The sequence below is a fragment of the Odontesthes bonariensis genome, chromosome 6 (assembly GCF_027942865.1).
Source record: "Odontesthes bonariensis isolate fOdoBon6 chromosome 6, fOdoBon6.hap1, whole genome shotgun sequence".
Lineage (NCBI taxonomy): Eukaryota > Metazoa > Chordata > Actinopteri > Atheriniformes > Atherinopsidae > Odontesthes > Odontesthes bonariensis.
The window spans coordinates 21,061,734-21,077,152 of NC_134511.1; the positions used below are offsets into that span (position 1 = coordinate 21,061,734).

Below are 15,419 nucleotides of genomic sequence, written 5' to 3' on the forward strand. Positions count from 1 at the left end.
GTTAATATTGCCAATATCCCAGCACAACCACTGTTTTTCACTTATGTTCGGCAGTATCGGCCACAAACAGAATCTAATATGAGGCAAACACACACAGCATAATGTGTCGGACAATAAAAAAAACTGTTAAGCTAAAACCGTCCTTTTATGCAATTGAGATGAGCTAAAAACTGGGTGGAGCTAAGAGAACATTAGTCACCTTTTAATTCATATGTGTGAGAATGTTGTTGACTATGCTGTCCAAAGTTTTCTGAAACACTATTCACAAAGTGATTCAGACTTCTAGAATTCTCAACTTCTCAACTACACAGTTTCATTTAATGCAACATCAGATTTGGTGTGCACAGCTATATTTGTCAGGTGAGTTATGTGAGGACACAGAGTATTGCTGAGGCTGAATGATAACTTCATAATACAGTCAATCCCTGAGGGGGATGGCAGCCTGAACAGAGCATGATGGTTCATTATGGGAGTAATCACACAAAGCTTTAGTCCTAAATCCACCACATGGCTACCCACACGTACATGGACGGATACTGAAAGACAAAGACAGAATGCTGGAGAGAGGTAGATACTGTCACACTGAGGAAAATGCACACAATAGATGAAGACAAGCAGGCAGGTACAACACATATGGAGACAGCAACAGTGGTACAGATGAGCAGACTTTCACTAGCAAATGTGCGAAAACAACTAAAGACACAAAGAGAAAATGAGAGGGTGACTGTTGGGATGAAGCACACTTTTCTCATGCCAGGCAATCCCAGGAACAATTTCCTGGTCTTAATTAGTAAGGGAGATGGAGAAATGAGGAGTTGGCTGTGAGTTGATTTCCATAAAGATTGAGAATGAAATTAAAGGAGATTAAAGCAAACTGCTTAGGGATGAACACACACACGCATATACCCAAAGAATCAAATATAGTTGTAAGTCAGACTGTGGTGGACAAAATGCTGCCATTTTCACATTTTCATATTTTTCTTGTGTGTTATAAAGATAGTAAGCAAATATGACATTGCGTTCATGACACCCCAAGACCAGGAATTCAAACTGGAAGGTGTGTGTTTTTGCCCAAGGGAAATAAGTGCACAAAAGAGGAGGGACAGCTAAGATAATTCACTGACCCCACTTCACTCCCAAACTGCAAATAACAATATCCAGCTTCATACATACAACAAAAACGTGTAAAAGTCTCTAAAGAGCCTTTTAGAATTACAACCCAGTTGAGCAGCACAGACCTTGTAAAGTGTTCTTCAGAGGGAACTCTCTTTTATTTACAATGAAACAGTGTCAGCATTTATTCAAAAATGACCTCCTCCAGCACAAACTCCTCTTTGCCTCTCTCTTCATCTCCCTCCCTCTGTGTTTCCTTTCACCTCCTTCCTTCTCGGTCTAAAACTTCTTCTTCGATCACTCAACTAAAACTGTTATTATGTTTGTGGTTAGTTTGTTGCCTTCGGCTACTCTATATAAGCACATTTCAGACAAATTATCCAAAATGGGTGTCTCTGCCTGCATGCTGCCCATGCCAAATCATAACGGTTTCCCCTGATGCCGCTGCTCAAGCAATTAAAAGCAATGTGAGATGCTTGGGAATGGAAGAGGAAAGTAGTGTCCTTCTCAGAGAAGATGATTTGGACATCCAATTTCCTACAGAGTGGCCATGCAATGGGGGGAAAGATAAATACAAAACAAACCTCCGGCGAGAAAAAAAACTAATTGATGTAATTAATAAAACACACAGGAGAAGAATGCAATCAATAAACATTCCAACAGAGGACATATATATATATATATATATATATATATATATATATATATATATATATATGTGTGGAATTGTAATAAAAAAATGTTTGTTTGAATGTAGAAAAATTAAGCTGTCATTAATTCTAGCAGTAGAAGTTAAATCCATTATGATATTCATGCAAAACTTTACTTTTCTCTGCCTTTTCTGTGCTTCTAATTTGACTTGTACAGCATTGTTATCTCAGAAATTTCCACTTTGCAACATCTCATGTGATACTCACTACAGTGGCATGATGCAGTCATACTAAATTGAGTGGGAATGGACCGTAAAAATGGAAGAAAGTCAGCAGAAAAGAAAGTGCTGGCATGTGTGGAGCAGCTTGAGGACAGCGCTCCATGTCCAGACAAAAGGCGCACTGCTGTTAACGTTTTTAATTGTCACTGTCACATCTTGTTAATTTGCTGGAGGAGTATCAAAAGCTGTGACATCCACAAAATGCAGAGAGAGCACCATTGCACTTGGTATGAGTGCCATCTTTTGTGCCTATGCACGTATAGAAAAAAAACAATTAATTGTTTTACCAAACTACACGGTGAGCAAATCAACCAAGCCCATATTGTTTTGCATAAACAGGTGCATGCTCATCTTGCTTAAAAGTCATTGCAGATACTATGCCAGTGAATTATGTATTCCTCATTCAAGGATGAAACCAAACCAGTTCTATTGACTTTGACAGTTAACTTTTGTCCGTGTTCTGATTGTGAAGAAGATTTCCACTCAATTATTTTATTAGAAATGTTTCATAAGTGCAGCGAAAGGCTAAACCAAAGTGTTATTGTGAACTGATACGATGAACCTTGGGAAAAATGAACGGGACTCTGTGGTCTACATTGAATATCATTCAGACAGAGGAGGACAATAACAAATCATAAATGTGATGTCACTGTTATGAAGAGAACACCAAAAATCAGTGTGTTGTTGAGCGAAAATATTTTTGTTGCACCTGCTTTAGAGTTCATACTGTATAAGAGCGGGTTGTATGTCTTTGTGATTTCATTATTATTTCTATAAAAGACAAGTTGTTAAACAAATCCAATTTAACATTGAAGAGGCACAGCCTGTAGTGTCCCTTTTTATTGAGTTGTATTGATCTTTTTAATTCCAGTGAGGCTACCCTAAGGAATTCAGCTGTAATGTTTTGCATTCTAACGACTCTATTTCCAGGCAGTAACTGTCTGCATTGTTCTCAGTATGATGTTTTGCATGCAATAAAATTTTATCGCGCTTTAATCAGAAGCCGTATTCGGTGACATCACAATCTTAGTTCAATAAGCTTCATATACACCTGCTCCTTAAGAACGTACGCAGAAACATTTGCGCACGCTACATTGTGATTGCATTTTTACCACCGCTTTAAACTAACTCAAGTTCGTTTAAGTCACAAGTCAAGTTTTCCAGTACTCTTTTCATCACCACATCCTCTAGTATTTATAGGTGCGGCTGTAAAAGCGAATTGTCTTAGTCGAACTTTAATCGCTCATAGGTTCAATCCAGAAATGCCAATAGAGCTCCAAAATATAAAATAAGGAAGAAATGAAAGTACACTGTGACTTTGAGCATCACAGCCACTTTAAATGCGGTGATGTGGGGAGTCTCTTTCCACTTTGCCACTCCTTTCCTCAATTCTCCACCCTGTCATTTAAAAACTTCACAACCTGTGATCAGCTCAAGACATTAAGCAAGGTCTTTCCATTCAAAGTCAGGATTTGAACACGTAAACAACTCCATTTCCTACCATAGAGCCAGCACTCTGGAGCACAACACTTGTACACTTGTCCTGTGGATCCTGGTTTGTATAAAGACTTAGTTGGATAAAACCTGTCTCAAAGGCTTGTCTGCTTCCTTAAGGGGGTTCTGTAAATAACATACAAGTGATTTATTTTGAAGTTGAACTGAGTGGACTGTTCACTTAGTTCCTCAATGGAAACAACTTGAATATGGAATGTTGTGGCTCATGGATATTTTCAGTAAAAGTTAGAAGTTGGTGTGGATAATTATCTATCCGTGTCATGATTTACATCAGTCAAAGACAATGTTTATTGTCATCTGAAATAATATTCTCTCTTTTATATCCGGTTTGCGTATTAGCCAAGCTGATAACTTATGCATCATTCTCTGAGGCAACACATGCTGGCTACATTTACATTTGCACTTGAAAAACTATCAAAACCCTGAGTTTTGTTAAAACATTTGCTTTATAACTTACATGTGTTTTTCATAAGCTGTCTCTGTGACACTTTCTGCCTCCCTGTGAGTTAGGCCTTTGTTTTCTTCTCTTTATTTCCCACACTTGGACTTTAAAAAGTGACTGAGTGAGTTCTGTGTGAGTAAATCAACAGTGTGGGTTACCACTTTAACGCATAAGAGTACCCCGAAGCAGTTCTTGACATCTGGGAAAAAGCTCAGTGGCTCACAGCAGTGGTGAAACACCATAACCACACTTCCACACACATATGCACACTATGTGGATTCTGAATGTAAAAATGTTTATTCTGTGTTTGTGACCTTAATGAAGTCATCCCAAATGCCAAAAACCAAGACCCGATTGGTGACATCATCCAGAAAAAAAAAAAAAAATAGAGAGGGTCTTTTTAGCTGAAAATGTTTGTAAGAGTGGATGTGGATGGATATATAGCAAGAATACACACAGCAATCTCCAAAAAGCATCACTGGAACTGCAACAGTAAGCATTGCATTTTATGCATGACTTTGTGCCGTAAGCCTCATGCAGGCCTACATGAATGGAAAAGAAAGAGGATCCAATACATTATTTAACTCAACCAGACTTGTTTTCCTTGGTCTGATTCAGCCACGATTGAAGGAAAACAAAATAAACACATGCATTTCAGACATGTGCATCATAAACAAAAGAAAATAAACTCACTAACAGACATTTTCCAGTTGACACAAGTAGCTGTCTGTGTTGCTGTGCCTCTGAGTGTCTGGACTCCTGATTGCTATGCACACACAGGTCTCAGTGGAAGGTGGCAGAACAAATTGCCATCATCTGAAATGTGTGGGCGTCTGAGTGCTTGTGTGTGCATGTAGCCGTGTAGGTCTGTGAGCATGTGAGTATGTGTGTGACCTTGACGTATTGCTAATCCATTGAAGGAGAAAGACTTGACCCGATAGCCGTCAGGCCAAAGAGCATGACTGACAATGTATGCACATTTGTGTGTATGTACGTGTCTATGATTCGTGGTCCTGTGTGTACGTGCCTGCAATGTGGCATGGCTGAGTGAGTGTGTGAAAGTGCGTGTGTTCGTCGCATCTGCTTTACGAAGTTGAAGTAACCTGCCTGTGTCACCCATAATATATGTTGACGTGTGCTGCTCCAAAAGTCCAATAAAACGATACATCTTTGATACAGCTGCAACGCAAACATTACATAAACTGTGTTGCTTTCATATATCATACATATATATGCATTGAATATATTATATCTATATAGTTGATCACTTTTTCATTATTAATTTTTTTCATATATATATGTATATATATGCTCATGTATATAGAAGACCCTGAAGATACTCAAGGATGAGAAAGAAAGAGGCGAAAAAGAGAGCATGAATGAGTGAAACAATGAGCACTTTAGGTGTCCAATGCTGCGAAGTTCGAAAAAAAACAAAAAAACAAGAGAGGAACAAAAAATGAGCGTAGAAGGAGAATGCAGGGGAGAAATGCTGAATTGCTATGGCACATCGCACGGTGCAGTAGAAAAGACACTTTGCTCAGCAAGCTCCAGCTGCCAGGAAGCATTTTAATCACAACAGCAGATCCAAATAGGAGTCGAAAGCATGGTAGGTCAGGAGGTTGGGTCGATTTGAAGTAAAAGGTTATCGCAAGAGAGGGCTGAGTGTAATCAGATCTGGTTAAGGGAAAAGAAATCCCTGTTATAATGGAAAAAGAGAAAGTGAGGGATGGCGGACACACAAAGTCAGAGGGAAAACAGACTATTTGGGAGAGGAAAGGTGGAAATTAAAGAGATCTGAGGAGAAAGACTGGCGTAATGTGAAGGAGAAGCAGAATTTATATTACTATTTATTATATTGATCTGTTGAGTGTCCAAGCCTTCTTACAGGTCTCTTCCATCAGCATCCCTCCACTTTACCTCCAACAATTATATATTCTGTTTGTGGGCAAGTTGACGCATAAAATGAGGAAACGATCCAAAGAGTTAGGCTCTCTAAATTGCTGTTGATTCAACTCAGCCTTCCTTCTCTTAAATTTTCTGTAAAGATTTAAAATGGCAGAAAAACTAGCCTGTTCTTGAACAAACCAAAACACTGGCTGTAAATAAGACAAGATATAGTTATTTCAGCTTCTCCTGTATATAGATTCTTCTCAACAGCACACTATAACATGTAGTGCTTTTTGAAGCCTTACATAGTTATCTAAAATGTGTTCTTAAACTTTAATGAGTCAGTCTGAGGCAGCCGAAGAAACATAAAACCAGAGAGGACTAATCAAGAGGTGTGTGGAAGTGGCATCATGATGTTCATGGCAAAGTTATTTAAGAACTGGTGTGAAGCAGACATAGTCTCTCACTGGAAAAAAATCAAAGTCTTACCAAGTATATTTGTCTCATTTCTAGTCAAAATATCTCATTACACTTAATATAAGACACAACTGCCTAACAAGTACTATTACAGCCAGATATAGGGACTTTTTTGAAGACGATACATCAGGAATATCTTGTTAAAGCTGCAGTCTGCAACTCTTTTTCAAGCATAATGCCTGGAACTGTCCGGGGATTCTGAAAGTAGTACATTAAATACCCCAATACAAAAAAAAATGAGTTCTCTAGGTCCCCTATATGTCCCGCTAGGTCCCTCCAAAGCCAGCAGGTTTGTTTACAAAATTGCAGACCGGACCGGTAAAAGGTAACCAATCAGGTTTACGAGCTGGGCTCTGCTGCCTGTCAATCACCGATTGTGCACGCGCGATACAAGGTAGGCTCGTCCCCACGCTTATTTATCTAGACTATTGAACTTCATTTCGGGCTAGTCTACTTACTGTGTCTTCCATGATCGCAAATGACAGGTGAGTTGATGAATGAGGAGTCGTGTAGGCGCATCTGGCGTGCACGTAGACGTGCACGAGTTCTCATGTGTTTTGAAGGGGCGGGACAGGAAGTTGAATAACTTTTTTATTTTTCGGTTAAAAAATAAGCATTTCTTGCATTTTGCGACTACGGAGGTCACCGTTTTCAACTTCAAGCGTTCTGATAGATCATGTAAACTCTTAAAATGCCAAAAAGTAGGACTTTACATATGACAACAACAAATCTTGCAGACTGCAGCTTTAAATGAAAAAGTCTTAAAAACAAATTGTTTTGAGTCGGATTTCATATGAAACATTTGAAGAGGTTTTTAAGCTAATTTCAAGATCACTTTTATCTCAAAAGTCCCAAATATCACATCTTATTTCAAGAAATCTTGACAAGCCGATTTTCACTAGTTCCATTGGAAGATTTTTTTGGTTATTTCAAGCAAAAACGTCTTGTATTTGTTGTTTTTCTTACTTATTTTTGGAGGGGCAATTTTGCCAGTGCTCCTGTGCAGACACATGCATCCCGGGACTCATGCACACCTTGATGTGTCATCTTCTTTGTTATTAGGTGATGTTGTCCACTGAACAATGCTACGCGTGCATTCCTGTGCTGCTCGTGTCTATATTCATGCGTTTGTCTCATGCGTGAGTCTCAGAAGCCTGTATACCTACACTCGCCCGCATCTGTTTCTCAGCATGCATCAGCACAGACGTAAGCCAAAAACAGCACATTACCCTGCTTTCATTGCACCCCAAGGACAGTCTATTCCATTCGAGAATGTTATTAGCAGAGCTTAGAAGGATACTTCTGACTATGTCACTAACTCTCTGCTGACAGGCAGAAAAAACATCCTCACATACCGAAACACTCTATGATAGCTTCAATTAACATTTAATGTTAATGTTAATTAGCCTACGTACTATAGAACTTTTGAATAAACGTACTACGTTACCATGTTTTCCTTATTAATTGGTCAAAATTCAACTAAAGTAACAAATAGTTAAAAACACACAATGTAAATACATATAAAAGCAAATAAGCACTGAAAAGTCAATGTGTCAGACACATTTCTGCCCAAATAAAACACTCTGAAGAGAAACACAGGGGTCAACATGATGGATTTCCATCTTCGGCAGGAATAGGATCAACCTGGGAAAACAAGACTTCAAGGGTGCATGTCTGTTAGAACGATGCTGTCTGGTAAAGCACTATATATGGAGCGTGTGTGCACTTTATTCCATGGGCCCGCCGAACATACTTTGTCAAAGTTCCCAGTCCGTTTGAGAGTGCACCCGAGCACATCCAAACTGTCAGTATTAGCCAGGTAAACTTGAAAGGTGGGGTCGATTGTGTTATTGGCATTTCTTTTTTGCTCGACCTTTCTATAACCCAAGCGCCCAGACAAGTCCCAGTTGTTTTATATGGCTGAATCGATCGAAGCAATGATGCTTAGAATACTACTATTGTGGGTTCAACTCTCAGTGAAAGCAACTTTGAAGGAACAATCCATTGTTTCGTGTGAGGTTTTGTTGAAAGGAAAAAAAACAGGGTTTTTAAAATAATTTCTATCATACATCCTAATTCCCTTGCTTCTCGGTTGCTGTCAACCTACCATCAGTCACATATGGACTCTACTTTCTATTCTCTAGAGTCTTTCTGGATTGATCTCCCAATGTGATAACTGTTTAGGAAGAGTTGTATGGTAACATGGTCTGCCAGAGTGATATCACGTCTGGTTGGCTTTAGTCTGGCCTATGTTCTCTTGGTGACCTTATTTTCAAACTCCCAGTTGTCTTATTAAATTCTTCACCAGACCAGGAAACTACTGATAGTGGAATAAATTATTGAGCGAACTCTCTACTCAGCAAAGTTCTCCATCATGTATCATTTAGTGTAAACGGTTTCGAAGCGCATTTCTATCCACTGAGTCCTGAGTTTTTCCAAATCAAAATTTAAACCATAATATGCCCTCAGTGACTCATCTACAAAACAAGACAATGGTTCCTTTGAATCTTTTTTTTTTTTTTTACCAGTGGTTAGTTTTGAATATTTCACTCAGTCATAAAACAGACTGCAGACCTCCAACATCTCTGCAGCTCCTTTCTCTGTGTCCTGCTGCTGTGTAGAAAGCATCTCAGGCCATGTGCAGCAGGAAAATACATCAAAGTTGCATATGGCATATTGGAACAAGGCATATTATTGACTGACCTCTTTACAAAAACAACGTTTTATTGGCTATGCTGTAGATAGATACTTTATTTGTACTTTTTCTTTCACATTTCCAGATTTGAAAAATTCTGAGCACTAAAAAAAAAATCCACATTCCACAATTACAGATATACCAACCCCATTCGGAGGTCATTTGAATTTAGAAAGGATTTCTACAGTTGTGGAATTTTTTTAACACAAATGAGATTTTAGAGTGTCTTCCGAGCACTACGGTACTCTGCTTTGGCACAAGTTGCCCTTTAAGAAACAAAGACAGACATCAAAATAAAGTGTAGCAACATGATTGGCTGTATGAAACCATATTCACCACATAACCATTAAAAAAAATCAAGTCTACAGGGTTGCTTTAACCTGCCAGAATGATAGGAAGAATGTAAGCTTAAACATCCAGTATCTTACATCTCATTCAAATGTATGCATGAATTATGACTAATAATATATGACCAATACATTTTTCAAATTGCTTGATGTGGTTTATATTTTTCAACAGTCTGCCATTCGCCATGTGTGTTTGCTTATGTGTGAGGATAATGAACGTACAACTGAATAAACGTGTAACTGTGTCGTACATGCGCACCACTGCACTGGATTCATATGATTGAGTGTTGTAATAATTCATACACACCAGTGGTTAGGCTGGTGGAGAGGCCTCTATTTTTATTACATAAGATCATCATTTTTCTTAGTCAGCTTTCTCCATCCTCCAGTCTACTGTCTCTCACACGAGGCTCTTTTTATGATATTGGACCCAGCAGAGTGGAGATGAGGACTGTATCTGTGCGCAGCATGTACTTTCATTTTGAATGAAAACGTGTTAAGCATTTGTGAGCATCGTATGGCACATTTTAAATCACCTATATTTATTAGCCATATGCTCTCTCATGTGTAGATATTGTCTTATAACGTTTTCATCATGCATGTGTGCCATCAGTAGTTTACTCACAAGCAATGCGAACATGTGCCTTGCGGCTTTTTGTGGTTCCGGCGGAGCTCCAGGCCACGCACTGACACCAGTAATCTTCAGGACCAAACAGCTCCTCGACTTGCTGCCGCGTTATTTCTATACTGGCCTCTCTTACCACCAGACCTGCAGAAGAATGGAAAAGCTCTGTTACACCATGCACAGTATCTGCAAAGATTTATTTAAATAAGTAAAACAGGCTCCCAGAAATACTGCGTAAAAAGTAAAAGCTAACATTTATTCAAGCCTTTATTCACTATATGTCTTTTATGTTTACCTAAGAAGCCAAAGAATTCAAAGTGGGGCACAGTAAACATTGTAACGAGTAAATATAGCTTCGGAAGTTCTTTCAATATCTGCTGCTACGAACAAAGCCAGGTCATTTCACCGGGTAGCTTCCCTTTGGATTTAATGTAAACTTTTAGAGATTGCTCCTTTGCACTCCCATCCTTTATCTCACTGCACCCTCCAATCTCTTTTTTTCTCTGGTGATTTGAAAGCAGCTCCTATGTGAAGAATAAATGCAGGGTTTGAATAGCTGCACGTCACTGATAGGACCACAAGGGAGCACAGTTAGAGGAGCTCTGCTGAAGAAAACAGGGAATAAGGAGGAAAGGATAAACTCAGGATGAAATTATGCACGAAACAAAAAAGGACACTGAGAAATCTGAAGAGACACATGACGCATTAAAGGAATATTGAAAAAACAGGAGGAAAGATTAAGGACGGGCTGATTGAAGAAATAAAAAGGTTAAGCTAACGGAGTGGAAAGAAGGGTGAGAGTTAAATGAGAGGAACGGTAGACTGGTAGAGGTAATGGAGAGCAACAAGACAGAGGAGGAGAAAGGAAGTCAGAGTAAGAGGTGAAATGGAAAGGAAAGGAGATAAAAATGGATATGCTTAAAAATTTGTGTGCACTGGGAGTAGATGGGAAAATGCTCTGAGAGAAGACCGTAACAGTTTATTTCAGGTTCAGCAGTTTTATAAAGACCAAGAAACCATCTCTATGGGGCTTCACAAATCTGACTTGGGCCTTCTTATGAGGATTCAGTAAGTTCTTTCCACCAAAGAGGCAGTTATAACTAGCAAGCTGGCAAAGAGGCAAAGAGGACGGAAAATAAAAGTGAAATCCAGAGGTGGGGTTAAGGTCATTAATGGCCTGCATGAGAATAATAGAAAACCGTATGAAGGGACGGCACAGACAACACAGGCTTTCCAGGATAATTGTATGGAGGGAAACTTGCAGCTCAGAGAGTGATAACATGTGCCTTTGAGCAAAAAAAAAGAAAAAATAGAAACGAAAAAACTCTTGTTTGTGTAAGACAAATTGAAAGTGCCAGCGAGGGGAAGAATAATAATAATGATCATGATAATAACTGTAAACAGCAAAGATGGCATGACTGAAACTGGTGTGAATGTCAGTGTTGGAGCAAACTAGCAAACAAGGGAGACCGGACATGGCTTCACAGCCTAAAACGAAAGAGCGAGGGAGTACATCAAGAGAGGCAAGGGTTGAAAAACTGGCCGCTAAAGAGATAATTATAACCAGTAAGAAAACCAGGACTACAGCTGAGCCAACTAGCAGGCTGGCAGTTGCAATGAGCTGAAAAAAAAAAGCACTGTGTGATGACAAGAAGGGCAGACGGGCGAGGGATGAGGTGGAGACCAGTGAGAACGCTACTGCCAAAGTAATGAGGAAAGTAAGGCAATTAAAGTGAACGGCTCAAATGAGCCAGACAGCTAGTTATGGCAAATGGACTCAAACAAATGCAAAGAAAGCATATGGGATGGTCCATGAATAGGACCATGGGATTTTGTGACTCAGTGAGAGGTAATGAATAAGCCCGTGTTGAAGAAGAGATAGAAGCAATAACATTTAAAGCTCTGCATCACCGTGCATGTGCCTTATTAAGCTCCGGATTCCAAAAATGTAAACAGATAGCATTAAATCACTGGAGCAGTTGAAGTAATAACCAGCTGCTGCACTGTGTAATTTGCATCGGGGCACAGAGAGACCTCTCTGCAGATGGGTTAAGAATTTGTAGAAAATATAGAATTAAAAAGACAAATTTGTGTTTGTTACATCATGAATTCATTATGAAAAAGCAGATCATAAAAAAACAGAAAATCAGAGAGAAAACAAAAGCCCATTCACATCCATTATTGGAAATGTATTGATATTATCCTAAGTTCTCATTTCCCTTAGATGACTTGCTGCTTAGAGAATAATACAAATGCATGTGGGCTGGTAGTGCGCCTCAGGTCTTCTACCTGAGAAACTGGGGCTTATTTGCACTGGATGAGAAGATTGTTTCTCCAGGTAGAACACAGAAGAAACATTTGAAAAAACAGCCTAAGCATGTTCAGGTTTGACACATTAGCATTGCACTGAAACTCAAGTTATCTGAACCTTTAGCATGAGTGGAAGTTCAGCTATTTAAAGATTCGACGGAGAGAAAGTTGTTCTATCTCCGACGTAACTACCACATATGCAACGTGCACCTGTAATATCAGCTGAACTTTAGTTTTGGCCTTGTTGTTCGGCCTTCATGTGCCGCCACTAAGTACGTTATCATCTGTTATTGCACTCTAACACCAGATTTTGTCACAGATAGCGGATGGTTTGTTTTCTTGGTGATTCTTTTAAAGGGGAACTCCGGGGCATTTGAAGCGCAATCCCATTGCTAGAGGTTGTCAAATACTGATAGTAGGACACAGACAGGTGCAAATTGGCGCTCCCTGTGCGGAGATTGCGCTGTTTGCGCAGCCTGTCATGCGAGGCTAATACGTGGTGGCTAAGGGGCAAGTGCTAACCCTTCCACGTAAAACAACAACTTGCACACTGCAGAAACGTCACACCACTTTATAAACCATCCGACAATAAAGTCACAAGCCTTACCATCAAAACCATATGCATGGTTCTCACATTACTGGCATGGGGACGTTACAAAACAACTTTTTAAACAGCATGTCACTTACCGGTTGTTTGTATGCTCGCGCATGTGAAAGCCCAAAAGAGTCGATGGACGATACTCCCATATACAAAACAATTATCTTCTCTAGAAAAATTGCGTTCAAGTATTTAAAACATTACAACAATATCACTGGGCATGTATTGTTGTAATGTTTTAAATACTTGAACGCAGTTTTTCTGGAGAAGATAATTGTTTTGTATATGGGATTATCGTCCATTGACTCTTTTGGGCTTTCACATGCGCGAGCATACCAACAAGAGGTAAGTGACATGCTGTTTATAAAGTTGTTTTGTAACGTCCCCATGCCAGTAATGTGAGAACCATGCATATGGTTTTGATGGTAAGGCTTGTGACTTTATTGTCGGATGGTTTATAAAGTGGTGTGACGTTTCTGCAGTGTGCAAGTTGTTGTTTTACGTGGAAGGGTTAGCGCTTGCCCCTTAGCCACCACGTATTAGCCTCGCATGACAGGCTGCGCAAACAGCGCAATCTCCGCACAGGGAGTGCCGATTTGCACCTGTCTGTGTCCTACTATCAGTATTTGACAACCTCTAGCAATGGGATTGCGCTTCAAATGCCCCGGAGTTCCCCTTTAAGCATTTAAAGTGAAGAACATTTTGCTTATATATAGGAATTAGCTCATCGTTAGCATTAATCGAACTACTCTTCCGCCCACTTTTAACCAAGAAGCATGATGTACTTACACTGAACTCTAGATGCTAGCTGTACAACCCCTGCAGTGTTGAGTTATATTAAAGATAACATAACACTTATCACCTAAATTTCTACAATGGGGTAGATAAAAAAAAAAATTAAAAACTGGACACATACAGCGATTAAAAAAGTGGTTTTCAAGAACTGAGTTCTTGTCAGAGGATAGAACTATGAAATGTATTCAGACTTTTAGCGAAACAGAAGAAAAAATGTTACACCAGTCTGATTCTGTCAGCTTAGTATGAGTTGTAGCCAAAACTGAAAAGTGGAAGAACTTGCAAATGAAATTCCCTGCACATAAGTGATGACTTGACTGACAGATTCAGAATGGGTAATTTGGTTTTTAGAAAAAAAAAGAAGAAAGAAAATGCAAAATCTAAGCAAGGATGTCGAAACGAATGTCGAAAAAAAAGTGCCTGTTTCCACTTTTCCTGAAATTGAGGCATATTTATAGGAATTCCAAACCTTTCCAAAAACAAGAGGAAGAAAAGCAAGAAAGCAAATCCAAATGGTCTTATGTTCAAATTATGTATTAAGAAATTAGTAAATAAACAGAAATTGATCTAATGATTGGTGGGCACGAACAGCCGTAAGTTAAAGTCGGCAAGGATGCAATGGATAAGGTTTCAATGTGTATTCAGGTCATCTGGGAGCTGAGAGTGAATTAAAAAAGAAAAAAGAAAGAAAATGCTGACACCATAACCATTTGACGGATCGTACACTTAAACATATCTACCTCCTGCATGAAAACAGATGGTCTTGTTTCCCTTCGGTGTCATGTTAACACATAAAACCTGTCAAAAAAAATGGGACTAAACATAAAGAAGATAAAGACAGATGTCATTGGTTTGGAGCAGTGCTGTCAAATCTGAAACCGGCTCAATTTTTCTATTGTTCACAAAGCAAGTGTTGCTGGGCGAAAAAAAACCCACTGAATTACCCGAAGCTCTAAAAGCCCCAGATCACTCAGTTTCTTATTTTATTTAGATAGAGTGCTCAGAGCATTTACGTCAATCTATTGTGAGGAGACAAGCATGGAATTTTGGGTCTCTGTAGCGTGACGCGACTTCACATCAACAAAATGACTGCTGCCAGCTGAGAGAGGTGCAGGGAGAGAGCTAGACCAAAAACAGAAGAAACAAGACAAGTTGATACTGTCACAAATGAGTCATCAGTGATATCAGTCACATAGTTGAGCACAAACACAAAAAAAACTATTATTTTAAGTATCTATTCTTAAAACAAAAGTACAGCTGGTAAAGGCAGAGCAACTGCTCACTGTGCTGAAGATCCCTGCAACTACTGCGTCTGATGAGAGATGTAATGCAATGGTAAAAGCTCGGTTCAACCCGTTTGTTTCCTTTTTTTAAAACGAGTAAAACTCCAAAGATGTTTAACGACCCAGAGATACACCACTATTTTTAGATATTCATCAGGCCTTAAATAAAGCCTGGCTCCTCGTGGTGAGAGCTGTGACCTCCATGCATCTTGACGATTACATTAGCCGGTAAACTGAAGTTATACCTTGCAGGAATTGAAGACTAAAGCACTATTAACAAGGCGTTTATTCATCTAGTGTAGTGGGAAAAAAATAAATGTTCCCACTGAATGAAGAAGGCTGTTTGGAAAGCAATCGGTTTGCAAAGGCACTAACTACTATTTGTCACAGATGAAATC

The 15,419-nt window shown here is 39.3% G+C and overlaps 1 protein-coding gene across 3 annotated transcripts in view; it reads right to left on the bottom strand.

The window, feature by feature from the left end:
- LOC142382227 (netrin receptor UNC5C-like) overlaps positions 1–15,419 on the bottom strand; it is a 194,207-nt gene that overhangs the window by 75,851 nt on the left and 102,937 nt on the right. For all 3 annotated transcript variants that reach the window (XM_075467856.1, XM_075467855.1, XM_075467857.1), the window contains exon 3: positions 10,036–10,179. In XM_075467856.1, the coding sequence (XP_075323971.1) occupies positions 10,036–10,179 (144 nt within the window). The remainder of the gene's footprint in view (positions 1–10,035; positions 10,180–15,419) is intronic.